Source organism: Phyllobates terribilis, unplaced genomic scaffold, assembly GCF_046119375.1.
Source record: "Phyllobates terribilis strain yellow unplaced genomic scaffold, ASM4611937v1 Scaffold_7__3_contigs__length_470593459, whole genome shotgun sequence".
Lineage (NCBI taxonomy): Eukaryota > Metazoa > Chordata > Amphibia > Anura > Dendrobatidae > Phyllobates > Phyllobates terribilis.
In genome coordinates this window covers 108,805,941-108,821,227 of record NW_027362767.1, presented here as the reverse complement: position 1 = coordinate 108,821,227, position 15,287 = coordinate 108,805,941, and the positions used below count along the sequence as shown (strand labels likewise).

The 15,287-nt window shown below is 39.5% G+C and overlaps 1 protein-coding gene across 2 annotated transcripts in view; it reads right to left on the bottom strand.

Annotated features, from left to right (window-relative positions):
• Positions 1-15,287, bottom strand: part of COCH (cochlin) — a 62,903-nt gene that overhangs the window by 32,576 nt on the left and 15,040 nt on the right. For both annotated transcript variants that reach the window (XM_073637562.1, XM_073637563.1), the window contains 3 exons: positions 6,820-6,976; positions 3,985-4,118; positions 92-154 (listed from right to left, as the gene is read on the bottom strand). In XM_073637562.1, coding sequence (XP_073493663.1) covers positions 92-154; positions 3,985-4,118; positions 6,820-6,976 — 354 coding nt within the window. The remainder of the gene's footprint in view (positions 1-91; positions 155-3,984; positions 4,119-6,819; positions 6,977-15,287) is intronic.

The following is a 15,287-nucleotide window of genomic DNA, read 5'->3' as shown; positions in this document are numbered from 1 at the left end:
CCTGAAATCAACTGTCTGGGAATAGTTTGGATCCCACATACATTAGGCTACATTACAGGAATGGCGGATTTGCACATGACCTATTCCTCACCTGCAGCAGATGCCTTAGTAGATACAGGTTTTCCAGAGACTTCCATTTCTCGAGTCTTATACTCTATTATAAAAAAAAAGAACAACATTAACTGTATTATCACCAAGATGTTCCTAACTCTCCTAAATTTACCTTCCACATATTCATTATTGTAAGTTTCCTGATTAACTTCTTCAAACCCATTTGGAAATCCACTTAATGGTATGGCAGACCAAAGACATGACACGTTTCATGAAAAATGTCAAAAGAGGACGATATTTGCAGCAATTTTTGATAGCCATCTGAAAGGGGTATTACTCTTGACAATTACAAATTTGAGAAAGGTCCCTTGTATAAGAGACATAAAAGCATAACATGATAGCCAATAGCATAGCCTAATTAAAACTCATTGTTTAATATCTAGAAGGTCCACAAGAATATCTGTACGCTAAGGGTTTGTTCACACTACATCTTTTTCCACTGCAAAAGCTCTGGAAAGGCAGCAAACAACAGTAACAAAACACTCAAAGGATATATGCATGGCCTGTCTTTTAGATGTGTGCAAACCTGGCAAATTTTTTAGGGGGAAGACGCTTCACAATATGCCTTCCTCTTTTGTCCTGGAGCGACTTTTTTGGTAGTTTTTGATCCTCCCAAAGAATGGACCGTTCAACTTTTTTTGACCGCTTTACGTCTTTGGTAACCTGAAGTGGTTAAAGGCGTTTGTCTGGTCAAAACTGACAAGTCTGCAGTCAATCTGTGTGACTGCAGACTTATGAATCCCCTCAGTGCAGGCACTGTGAGGATTCGCCAGTTTCAGACCCAGTAACAGAGGGTATGTATGAGTTTATACATATGTACCCCCGGCCAGTGGGCACGGCATTGCTCTCCATACACTTGTATTGAGCGAGACCATGCCCTCTAGACGGATACGCCCACTGGCTGTCCGCATTACTAGACAGGGCGTGACCTCGCTCCATACAAGTGTTTGGAACGAGGTGGCGCCCACTGGCTGGGGTATGTATAACTCATACATGATCTTCGGTCCCGGGTCTGAAACCAGCAAATCCCCGCAGCGCACAGTGTGTGCGCTCGAGGAATTCATAAGTCTGCAGTCATACAGAGTGTCTGCAGACTTATCGGTTTTGACCAGACAACCCCTTTAAAAGAAGCTCAGAAGACGGAACATGTTCATTCTTTTTAGCATTTATTTAGTGCTTTTTCAGGTGGGTTACGAAACGAACCTGACTGTAAAAAAAACATTGTGTGCACATAACCGAAAGACTGAACAAATTAATTTCTATGTAACAAAAAAACAAATTGCTGTTCATGGATTCAGGCTTTTGAGCGTCTTTTAAACAATTATAGCTTTCAATAGACCGAAGAGAAAAGTCACATGTCCATTCTTCTAGTGTTTTCCACTAGGAAATATTTAGAATACAAGACAATGGAGAGGCTTAATAGATGCCTGAAAAATGTTCAGGAATTTATTTGCTCTATTCTGTAGTGTTCCCAATGCAAAAATGCTACAATTTTTTATTGGTTAATGGAGTTCAAAAGACACCCAGGAAAAATCCTCAGAAATGACCACAAAAATGATAGTAAGAGACATTTCAGGTTTAAAAAAAAACTTGAGAAAATAAAGCAGAGTTTCCTGAAGTTTCTTCTGCTTGAAAAATGAAAAAGTCCCCCAAAAAGTCCTCAAAGGATATGTGCACATGAAGTCTTTTTTAGGGGAATTCTGCCCAGAATCCACTGGAGGAAGTGCTACAAAAGTGCCCCATAAAATGAACATAATGCATATATCAAAACAACATTACTGTGCACATTGTATGTCTTATATCATGTCTTTTAACTGCTTCAGGATTTGGAAACCCTGCAGCGGAAAAAAAACACCTGCTCTCTATACTTAACAGTATATAGTGCTGCTCACCATTATTGGCACCCCTTCATTTTTCTCATAGACTATACAATATCTTCAGAAATAAATGGAAATGTACCAAATTTATATCCTCAGGATTTTTTAATTAGTGGTCCAAAGTAATAGAACAATAAAACATTATTTTTCAACTTTCATTTTGCAATTTCAAAGAAGAAACAGAATAAACCGCATATGCAGTAATAAAGCCCCCCCTAATTAATACTTGGTTGCACCCCCTTTGGCATTGCTGACAGCCTCCAAACATTTCTTGTAGTCATCTATAAGCTTCTTGCTCTTCTCAGCTGGAATTTTCTCCAGCTCTTCCTTTGCAGTTTGTTCAAGCTCTTGAATGTTTGCAGGGTTTTTTTTCCCAATGGCAGATTTCAGCTCACCCCAAAGATTTTCAATGGGATCGAGGTCAGGACTCATTGCAAGCCAATTTAAAACTGTCCATTTATTATTTTTCAACCATTCCTGTGTACTTTTGGATGTGTGCTTTGGGTCATTGTCTTGCTGGATGACCCATGATCTTTGACTCAAACCAAGTTTTCTTACACTGGGTAGGACATTTCGCTCTAAAATCTCTTGATAATTCCCTGATTTCATGATTCCTGTGATACGGTCAAGGCCTCCAGTACCAGACACAGCACAGCATTACGGATCCTTCACCGTGCTTAACTGTTGGTAAGGTCTTCTTTTCCTTATAAGCTTTATTGCGCTGTCTGTAAACACACTGTTGCTTTGCATTGCCAAAAAGCTCTATTTTTATTTTATCTGTCCACAGAACATTTTCCCAGGAGGATTGTGGTTTGTCAAGGTACTCTTTGGCAAAGATCAGTAGTTCCTGTTTATGTCTCCTCTTCAGCAATGCTTTCTTCCTTGGTCTCTTCCCATAAAGCGCTGCTCGGTTTAGGTGTGTGGCGTATGGTACTTGTTGAAACCATGACCCCAGACTGATCCAGGTTGACCTTCAGGTCTTTGGCTATTTGACGTGGTGTTTTTTCCACCATTCACACTAACCTTAGAAGACTTCTCTTGTCAATTTTCCTCTTTCCCCCATGTCCAGAGAGATTCTTGACAGTTCCATGCTTGGCAAACTTCTTAATAATATTGCACACTGTTGAAACTGGGATACCAAGGTCTTTGGAGATGGCCTTATACCCTTTGGAAGTCTTGTGTTTGCTAATAATAGCAGTTCTGATGTCCTCAGACAGCTCCTTGTCTTCGCCATTGTGACAAAGGAACAGGGCCTACCATGTGGCTTTTTAAAACACTTAAGTCATCATTCATTGGCTAATTCTTGTCGCATGGGCACAGGCAATAAATCACAGGTGAATCTCTTTTGTGATTTACCACAGGCGAGTCAAAATGAGTTTCCATACTAAATTAATGTAAAGGGTGCCAATACCAGTGACACAGCAAGCTTTAGGTTTTTCTATTTTCCCTCCCATTGGTTTTTGTTTTAAATTATTGTTTATCATTTTTCTTTTGTATTTAACACGAGTGCTCTATACAAAAAAACTGTTTCACTTGATTAATTTTTTTAAGAAGATATTCCACATTATGTACTTAAACTTCATGGGTGCCAATAACGATGAGCAGGACTGTAGAGAGAAAGACGCCGTCAGCGAATGACGGCAAAGCTGCTGGTGAAGCCACCACAGGCCAATGACCGCCAGTGTTTTCCTAAGGTAGCTTTGCCTAGGAGATCTGGGCAGCTAAATGACACTGTGCGCACATACCCAAAGAAGGAGCGTTTCCTGAAGCAATATCCACTAGAAAATTATGTGCACATACACTTAAAAGGATTTTAGGAAGGGTAGTCTGAAACTTAAATATTAAATTATACAAATATTACTACATTAGTAACACTCACCAATTATTTTTCTTAATTTGTGTTAATTCAAACATTTATTTATAAAATATAAGTTAAGGAATTGTGTGGAATAAAAGTTACAATAAAAATCAGCCGCTTACAAATGAATATACTCACTGGATACAGAGAAGGATGAAGACCATTTGCTCAGCGGCTGGGACTGCACTCCATTAGCATAGAACGCATGATAATTTTGATTTCCAGGAAGCCGACGCAGCGACACTGTTCCACCGTTGTTGCCTATAACCCCCCTAGAAAAAGAAAAAAGTTATTCTTTTATGTTAATTTTATTTATTGTTCAATTGTTAGATAAGTTTCTTCAAGAGGAAATGGAAATTCATTTATAACACCATGGCCATGGGTACATTTCCGATGTTGCCGATTTTCTGTACCTATTAGTTAAATGAATTTACTTGCGTTTTTTCATTGCGTTTTTGAGTCTATTTATTTACATGCATTTAGAGTTTTTTTGGGTCTCTTTTTGATATGTCATGTTTTAAATAAAGCTGCTTTGTTTTTGAGATTTTCTATTATTTGGCTTTGACAAAACTTTATTGATACAGTCATGTGCGTATTGCATGCATTTTTTAGAGCGTTTCCACAGCGGTAACACACTAAAAGCACATGTGTGTTTTTAACCTGTGGATTTTCCACAGCTAATGCAATTCTATGGGGAGAATCTGCGCATAAAACTCAGCGTACCGCAAGAGAAATTGATATGTTGTGGATTTGAAAACGCACCGCAGGTCTGTTTAAGCCGGATTAAAAAACGGACAATGGGTAGGAGATTGCTATAAATCTCATCCACTTTGCTGGAACTGTAAGACGCTTCATTTTTTGCACTACAAAAATATGCAGCATCAAAAACTCATCAAAAAATCATTGTGGGGAACGTACCCTTATTCTGTAAGTACATTTACTGGAGTGAACTAGGAAAAATATATATTCTTGTATCGTGTTAGCCAGTAGATAGAAAAATATTTAGATTTGAGAGTCCTCAGTGGTTGATACCTTTTAATGGCTAACTGAAAAGACGGTAACAAATTGCAAGCTTTCCAGACTACTTCTCAGACTCTCAGACCTGTGAGACCAACATAACACTGGACCTAGTCACAGGACAATAAAACCTTCACATTCCTTATCTATTAACTGCTAAAATATTTATAGCCAGAACTGTTTATCTCTTCCATAATAACTCTGCTTTTCATCAACTGTCTTACCTATTGCATTTTTTGTGTGTCTTATTGTGTATAAATATGTGACTCTTCAGATTCTGTGTTATACTATGCCCGATGAAGAGACCTGAGTAGTCTCGAAAGCTTGCAATATGTTACCATCTTTTCAGTTAGCCATTAAAAGGTATCAACCACTGAGGACTCTGAAATCTAAATATTTTTCTGGAGTGAACTGAACTTTGAAGCTTTAGTTTTCCATATGAAATAAAAGAAATGCTTACCAATAGTCAAGAAATTATTAAATCCAAAGAAATTAGGAAGATATATAAATTGGGTACTTTTGCTGGAACCCTGTCCCTGTTGATACTAGTTCGGATGATTGGTTATCCTGGCAAGGGAATTTTTCCCTGTAATTTATTACAAGCACTTTATCAGTCTCCTAATAATGTTTTTAATGCACCTGAATGTTGATGCAGTCTTTGTAAAAATAATACATAATCCTAGTGCGTGTACCTGGACTAATCTAGGAGCGCCATCACTCATTCCTGCAGGTCGCTAGTATCATGCCCACAGTAGTGTGATTTTCAAACCAATGTGTGCATGGAGGAGAGGTCCCTTGTCCCCTGCTCTGTGCGCACACTGGTTTGTCAATCATGCCACTTTGGGCATGACACTAGACACCTGCAGGGATGTTCCGGTGTTTTTCATTGCTAATATGGTGTCGCCAGAGAGGAGCGCTGGATAAATACAAGAAACGCCGCACAGCTACTGGAGGCTCGGGAGGAAGTGTACTGCAGCAGAGAAATAGTGCACTCCTACAGTGTCACCCCTACTCTTCTCATGAAGTCAAAGAGAATCTGTACTCCTTGAGGCCATGTTCACATGTTTAGTATTTGGTCAGGATTTTACATCCATATTTGCAATACTGAAAGTGTAAACTTGGCTTGACAAAGAGACGGTGTACTGTGCACGGATATTGGATAAAAACAGCTAGTTTAACATTTCTGGTGTAGAAAACGAGCGCACATTTGATGAATTTGATGGGGGGGCGTACCCACACCCTTGCCCTGCCTCTTCCCCAGCTCTGTTCATCGCAAATCGCTAAAATTCGCAAACGTTTTGTGCAACTCTACGTTGCGCAAAAAATATGTGATTTTTCAAAGCTTTAATGAATCAATCCTAATCAGTTTTCTAGTAGAAACTGCTTCAAGAAATACGCCTTATGGGAATTGTTGGAGTAGTTTTTCTTTTGTTTCCTGAAGCGCTTTTGAATTGTTTGGGAAGAGTTTCTTTCCTGATGCATCTTTTGCAGCCTTTTGATTAGCTAATGCCTAGTTTGTAATGTTTTCCACCAGGAGCCACTGCAAAGTAGTGACTTGCACTTTTTTTTCCCCATTAGATGTTTTTCAAAACCTGGGGCAGAAAAAAAAGCACTTAAAACACTGAACCTAAGAACAGCAAAGTAGTTTTACAATAGAAATGAATAGGAAGAGTCAAGCTACGCTCCAATATAGCTTTTCGAAAAACTCTGTGTACATACCTTGCCATTACTTTTGACGAGGAAAAAAGCCAAGTCGGCTGATGAAGTGAATATGAAACTTTAATAACTTTACATTCTCTGCACAATTATTTATAAAAATTAATACATTAAAATTTATTTACGCTTTAATTTTTTTTGCTGCTTCATTTTTCTCAAAAGAAACTTGTGAGTAGGAAACCAAACACATTGTATAATATCAATACTCTTAAGACAAAATAGCCAATATATGCAACATACCGGTGAATTGCTGCTCCACATATGCTGGATACTGCGGCATAAATTGCATTTCCATATACAGAGAGTTGCTGCTCAGTGCACCCTGGGGGACATTGTACTTGGGCAGATTCACTTTTTATATCCGTTCCTCTCATGGAGCAGGTTATAGGCACCGGAGCTGCAAGTAACATAGACGTGTTATAAACTCGGTGCCACATCAGAACACTTTATAATAGTGTATATACACCCTTCTGCTTTGTATGGCTATAAGCACCCAAGCACTGTTCCCTCAAACCTGGAAATGATAGAGTTAAAATGCTAAACCCTTTATATAAGTAGGGCTGTCACTGTGCCCATTAGAGCTCGTGCACACCACCGATTTTTCCGTACAAGTGCTACAATGTCTGTGATTTTCACGGATAGCACTCCTACCTATGAGATAGGGTTGCGCACGTCAGATTTTTTTCTTGGACCGAGCGGTTTGCGGAAAAAAAAATGGAGATATGTCCTATTTTGATCCATGTGTGGGATCAAAATTAGCAATGCAAGTCTATGGGTCTGTGAAAAAAAAAAAAAAAAACGATCCGCACTCGGATGGCATCCAAATGCAGTCCGACTTTCACCAACTGACAGAATGGAGAAGGTGGAGAAACTTTTTTCTTTCCTCTCCACATCCAAGAAAAATTTGTCACTCTGATCAGAATAATCGGACCATTTTTCTGGGATGTGAAGACATCAGTCTTGTGAACGTACCCCTTAATGTGGTTAATTCTTAATGGAACAGCTGGAGATAACCGAGTGCTGTGCGCGACTGGACTTTGGTAATCCAATAACAATGAATATAGTGACATTTCTTTGGATCGGTGGGGGTCTCAGCAGTCGGACCCCCGGCGATCAAGAACTTGTTCCTTATTCCATTATACGGGCTCGCTCACACCACAGTATAAATCGGACGACTGCTATCCGATTTTTTATCGGATATCACTTGGGCCGATGTTATTCAATATGGCAGTACTGGTGAAGACATGAACAATGCATGAACCTAAACAATAGCAAAGAGAATCCAGGGAAATGGCGCTTCCACCGCAGAGAATGAATAGATAAAAGGAGCAGAGCTATGGGCTCCAATGGCGGGTATTTTAATAAAAACAACAAGAAAAAGTATTAAAAACACAACGCGTTTCGACTATGAACAGCCTTCATCAGGTGTCTAACCTGAATAATACAATATGACTAAATGTGGAACAATGCATTGATGCTTAGCTGATAGCAGAGCGCTACATTACATCTTATATCAGTACTGAATGGGGACTAATTCCCATTACATACATTATAATCTAGCCTTAATCATAAGGCCTTACAGCAGCTACACAAAACCGCACAACATCCAGGTAAACCATATTATAGTGTCTACTATTCATCAATATTTCACGTGAACCTGTCACATTAATAATGCAGTCCAATATCAGGCAGCATGCTATAGAGGGGGGAGCTGGACAGATTGATATATAGTTTTTTTTATAGTCTTGTGGGAAAATATTCCATATAACCTGAGTTTTCTTCATTAAATCTCATGGGCTTTGTAGTCAAGTGGGCGGTCCCGGTCAGTGATTAACAGCCTTCCTTTTATAAGAGATAGAGGGATAAATGTCGTTCACTATTTAGGACCGCCCGCTTCACTGAAAGGCACAGAATAAGTACCGATTAAATGAATAAAACACAGTTTATAACGAATCTTCAGCAAGATACAAAACCCAGGTTCGCTTTACTGTAGCATCCAGATATGTCAGTGCAGCCCATACAACTCTGTGTAGTTTATTAATAATCCATTAAAGGGTTTTTTCCAGCTTTGGTAAATCCCCATCTCTGGCTGCTTTTTGTTTAAAAACAAAAACAAACAAACTGTGTTTTACACATCCTCCCCAGGTCCAGCATTGAGTATCTGCTGTTGCTTCTAGTTTCTGTTATTAGTTTTCAGTTCTGATGTCATGTTGACAGCGCTGCAGTCAATCAGTGAGCTCAGAGGCTCTGAGCAGCTCATGCCGTCAACTCAGGCAGGGCAGCTGAGCTGACTGATTGGCTGCAGTGCTTCTGACGTATCATCGGTGCTGCACACAATAACAGACACAACGCTGGACCAGGGGAGAGGGAGCAAAGCAGAGTTTCTTTTTATAAAAACAAACTGCCGCCTAGGACTATAAATTCCCTTTAATATTAAATTAGAGAGAGCATTAAAATGATCAATAGAAGTGAAAAAAAAGCTAATCCTTTGCTGGAAGACGTCCAGGTACTAATATTCTCTTGGTGGGAGTCTTGGGGAGGACGTTCAGTGAACTTCAGTGAGACAGCTATCTTATAGGATTGCTGGGCTCAGTTTCTTGGAAAAAAAATTATGTTAATGATGTTTGTGGATCTCTGCTAGATGGGTTCATAATAAAGATAAAGATTGTGCCTGGGTCTGTGCATATACATTCCAGTGATTTTGCAGTATTCTGTGCTTCGCCTCTGTGAACGTTTCTACTTTCTTAAAGCCCACACTTTCATGTACTAGGATTTCTGGCCTCTTTTTTTTTATTGTATTTCTTGTAAAATCCAGCTGTAGTTTGGTCATTGGAGTGTAAGCAAAATTCTGCTTGTAGGACCAGACGTTCTGCTCCAAGACCCCTCGCTCCAGACGCCCAGGGAACCAGTAAATGATACTGGTATTTTTATGGCATCAATGATGCAACTGTCTGGTGATGTTCATTGTTCTTGATCACAATCTTTCTGTCCCACGTGAAGGTGCGGTCGGGACGGTTCATATTTCTTGCTACACGAATGTCATTATTTTGTTAAATATGGGTTGGAGAATTTGACGAGAAAAAAGTATCTTCAGTTGCCAATTTTCTGTGAACCAGAAATCAGATACTTGTATAAAGACTAAGAGGCCTCTGCACAAAACCACGAGTACAGGTGCGGCCAGACTCGTACCCTTCACCCAGTGCCAGGAGCTCCCGCTACCATCATGGCAGGGACTAACTTCACCTTTGGTGGAGGCCATAGTAAAAGCCTGAATGGAGGCAACAGTTTAATGGTTTTCCCATAGGCCACGTTGACACTTTCAGTATTTGGTGCGATTTTTACCTCAGTATTTGTAAGCCAAAACCAGGAGTGGGTGATAAATACAGAAGTGGTGACGTGTTTCTATTATACTTTTCCTCTGATTGTTCCACTCCTGGTTTTGTCTTACAAATACTGATGTAAAAAACTCAATAAATACTGAACATGTGAACGTGGCTTAATTTGCCCAAACGTCATTGAGGCCATGTTCACACGTTGAGTATTTGGTGAGTTTTTTTTACCTCAGTATTTGTAACCAAAACCATGAGAGGAACAATCAGAGGAAAAGTATAATAGAAACACGTCACCACTTCTGCATTTATCACCCACTCCTGGTTTTGGCTTACAAATACTGAGGTAAAAAAACTCACCAAATACTCAATGTGTGAACATGGCCTCAATGACGTTTGGGCAAATTAAGCCACGTTCACATGTTAAGTATTTATTGAGTTTTTTACCTCAGTATTTGTAAGCCAAAACCAGGAGTGGGTGATAAATGCAGAAGTGGTGACTTGTTTCTATTATACCTTTTCTCTGATTGTTCCTCACCTGGTTTTGGCTCCCACTCCGGAGAAAAAATACTGACCAAATACTGATAGTGAGGCCATGTTTCTATTATACTTTTTCTCTGATTGTTCCTCTCCTGGTTTTGGCTTACATTTACCCAAAAATCATTGCGGTCACGTTCACATGTTCAGTATTTGGTCCGTATTTTACCTCAGTATTCGTAATCCAAAACCAGGAGGGGAACAATCAGAGGAAACGTATAATACAAACACGGCCCCACTGTCAGTATTCGGTTAGTATTTTTTCTCAGGAGTGGGAGCCAAAACTAGATGAGGAACAATCAGAGGAATAGAAACACGTCACCAATTCTGTATTTATCACCCACTCCTGGTTTGAGATTACAAATACTGAGGTAAAAAACTCACCAAATATTCAACATGTGCATGTGGCCTTACATGCTCCAGGTCCTTTTACTAGAATAATTGAAAAAGAGATGGACTAAAAAAATCTAGCAAAACCAATATATAACCCATTGGTGACATATCAAAAGTCCACAAGTTTTGAAAGGGGGCTCTAAAATATAAACATTGAGGGCCCGATTCATCAAGCAGGTTAAACCACAAATGTGGTGCAGCGATTTCGGAAGACAATGAAATACAAATTGCACGGTGATTTTATATTTTTTCTTCAACACTGATTCCATATATTTCTTCTCTATATTATCTGGAAAAACATATGTCATTAATGCAAAAAAAACAACAACTTTACAATGCCAAAATGTTCAGATCATTTTTTGTGTGTCATAACTGTGATTGTATATATAGGTTCACATGATAGTATAAAAAAATCATTCAGATTTGCATCCAGAAAACCCGGACGATTTTTTTTCTCACTTGTTATCAGTGTGCTGTTCGTATACAATCCGTTTTTCTTTCTCAGCAGCTATTAATCTTTTACAGGACCATTTACATTTACTATGTTACAGAACTGCAATGTATCCGTAAAAATCGGATGCTGTACTGTGGCTCAGTATGGCATTCGTTTTTTTTTTTTTCACATCCATATGCCACGTTCACACATTCAGTATTTGGTCAGTATTTTACATCAGTATTTGTAAGAAAAAACCAGGAGTGGGTGATAAATACAGAAGTGGTGACATGTTTCTATTATACTTTTCCTCTGATTGTTTCACTCCTGGTTTTGGCTTAAAAATACTGATGTAAAATACTGACCAAGTACTGCATGTGTGAACGTGGCTATAGATCTGAATGGGTGACTCATCCAAATTTCGGAGGAAAACTGCATGCTGCGATTTTTTTTTTACATGCAGATTCAATCAGTGAAAAAAATCGTCCATCCACCCCATTGAATAACATTGGTCCAAGTGGGATCCATTTTTTAACGGAGCGAAAATACAGTTGTGCGCATGAACCCTTAGGACCCATTGAAGCGTCTATGTTGCACGTATGTATTGTATACGTTTTTTTTTCATGGATTACAACACGTACCCATCATAATCTATATTGCTATTCACATGTCTGTTTTTTTCCTGACAGCACAGATGACAAGGGCCAAGATGGGTCTGTGAAAAAAAAAAACGTACAGCACACATAAGGCATCCGTGTGCCATGTTTAATATTGCAAAGTATAGGAGAATCTTTGTAATTTCTTTCTTTCTTTATCCACCCAGGTGAGCAGACACGTTCAAGTAGTTGTCCACTACTTTTACACTGATGCCCCATCCATAGGATAGGGCATCAATATCTGATCGGCCGGGGTCCGACACCCAGCACCCCCGCTGATCAGCTGTTATCGGTACTGCATTGAATTGAGTGGAAGGCGGATGTGTAGTACCCTGCTGCGGCCGCTACAACTAGACGGCCAAGCTCCGCAATTAAGCACTTCCGGCCGGTGACTGCCACCACCGATAACAGCTGATCAGCAGGGGTGCCGGGTGTCGGACCCCGGCCGATCAGACATTGATGCCCTATCCTGTGGAGGGGGCATCAGTGTAAAAGTAGTGGACAACTTCTTTCAGGTTAATCTTTCTACATCGGTTCTTTCTATGCACTTCCTCACAGGAGTTGCCCTTTTCCTACAACACATAGAAAACAGACATGACACTGATTCTTGACCGAGACAACCCCCTTCTAATCTAGGGAAATAAAATATACTAAGTACTGAGTGAACACATTGTCTGCGCCGCACTCTGATCCCTGTGTTGGCATCCATTCTGTCACTTCCTCTCTGTGGCTCAGATGTATTTCACATTGTTGAGTTGCCTTTCTGAGCGGATACAGATTGTTTTCCTTTATTTTTCTTCTTTTCACTGTGCTGCTGTTTTTTTTAAGTAATGTGTCTCACGCAGTGAGCTCTCTAATGAAAGCTACTGGCAAAGATCGAGCCCTGCACTGTTTTCTATATTTATACATTCCTTTTTTCTAGGAAAAAAAATACACACTGGATAAAATTACATCCTATTGTAGCCTGAAAACAAAAACTCTGTCCTGATGGTATTGGAAGGAAGAATTTTCATCCTTACAATTAGAAATGAGAAGATCAATCTTCAAAGGGTGGAATTCGAGACACATTTCCTTAAATCCAAGGTTCTATTCAAATCCAAACATTCTGCGATTCTATTCTTCAGGATTGGAAAAAATGTCCAGCATTTGCCCGGTAGCGAAGGCTTCTCAATAATGGCCTGCAGAAATCCGATCACTTGCTGTAACACAGTCAATAAGGAGGGCTGTGACAGGCAGTATAAAACAGAGGAGCCGGCCAAGGAACGCCATATTATGCTGGTAATGTGTAGGGATAGGAGCGTTCAGAGCACACAGGTTAGGGATAGATAAAGCCCTAATGAGGCAGTGATGTACTACTTCAGTGCTGATGTACCTGATTAAAAATGGGAGAGATAATCTCAGTCTGTGAATAGAAATCCAAGATTCAAGAGATACACAGTGAACTGTTGTAGCATCTCATCATCACCACTAAGTGTGACTGTGAATTACTACATCTGTTATATACTGCTGCAATAGCACCTTAATAGCTGCCTTTTTTAAACAGTGACAACAAACAAGGGTAGTATTAAAGCACTCATTGTAGATTTTGCAGCTAAATCCAAATTCTGAATTCAAGGCTTGTTTCTGTTTGTAAATGAAAGTGAAATCCCTGTTTTGAGATGCACCAAGTTATTTTTTCATAGAAAAATAACCCAAATCCTGAGTAGACAAACGTGGGTTTAAACTTCAAGTGTGCGCATTGGTTAAAATAATTTTCATTACTCCAACAATCTAATATCCTAATAATTTATATTAGATGTGTACACATGTCACCTGATTAGAACTGTCAGTTGCAAGTGCTTGCTATTGGGATGTGATTCCACCTAGATTTTCTGGTCTCATCCTATTTTGTAAAGGGACATAGCCTTCTCTTCATCTTTAACATTAAGGATCTCTTTTTATTCTGTTTTAATGGTCTACTCTAGATACCATACACCCCATGACCATACTTCCATTGTTGCCGCATGTTTGTTATTTGTCATGAACCCACACATAGCAAGTTTGCAAGCTAGAATTTTAGGTTTCATTAAATTATTTTTCATTTTGGTTGCAGACGGATCGACGTTATTTAAAAAAAAAATGAAACAAAAAACAAAAAAACAATATGAGGTTAAAGTTTTGCAACAGTTTGACAAGTCGCATGTACCTGTAAAGCATCCTCTCTATTTAGGCTTAAAACTTTTTTTTGCCAAGGGTGGGAAAATTTTAAATAAAAAATTGGTTAGATTTGGTAACAAAGTTTATACACAAATGAAATTTTATAATTTTGTCAAAAATGTATGCTAAACCCAAACATGGCATGGACAACGGAAGTGGCAGAGAGATAGAAAAAAAACTAACATCACAGATAAAAAATGTGGTTACTGCTAGCATCAGTTTAAACATAAGTCATAATGCTGGCAGCAACTGTCCTAGCAGTAGTAGTACCAAATGCAAATTGTCTCTTCAGAGAGGAAGAGGACCAGAACTCTAGCGCCACCTACAGGAAGTAGGAATCCTAAAAGTCAATAGTGACCCTTTAACGAGCCTTGTCACATGACTTAGGATATAAGCCAGAACCAGAAACTCAATTTGCATACACTGTGTTTCGGTGTACTGCCCCTCATCAGTGTAAAGTGTGAGTTCTGATTTGGCTGACTATCTACTTTCTGTAGGGAGCACTAGAGTTCTGGTCCTCTTCCTCTCTGAAGAGACAATTTGCATATTTTCCAGAGGAGCATTGCAACTTTAAAAGTCTCCTCACCGTGACATGCTTAACATGTCTCTCTCCGCAAGGAAAAATATTACCCCTTGGATACCAAATGCAAGTCACATCTGGCCTCCTTGCCTCTAGCAAATGCCTTAGCGGGGAGGAAGCAGAGTGCATGCTGGAGTATATGTTCCATCACTCATCTCAATCACACCAGTATGATGTAGCCTCTGACAACGACACCATCAGTTAGTCAGTGTTCTGCTCAGTCAACCTTCTCTGCCGTAATAACAGTTAATGTTGATGGATTGGAAATTCCACTGTGCACAATGACACCTGTTTCTATTCTATACATTCCTAACTCTGTCTTCTGGTGTTTCCCACTTCGCTTGTCTGCTTGCTGTCCTAGTCCCCGCTGTTCCACATGCCATACGGCAAGTCCTGCCCACAGTGCCATCGCCTTCACTCCTTGTTGTCCACCCTGACCTGCGGCTTATATAATCCACCTCACCAGATGAGCCCATGACAATCACCTTTGACTCTGCGTCTATGTATGGAGATTTGAAGTTCTGTCTAATAAAAAAAACAAACAAGCTCCAACAGCTATCAAGGAAATGCAGCCATATCCAAGC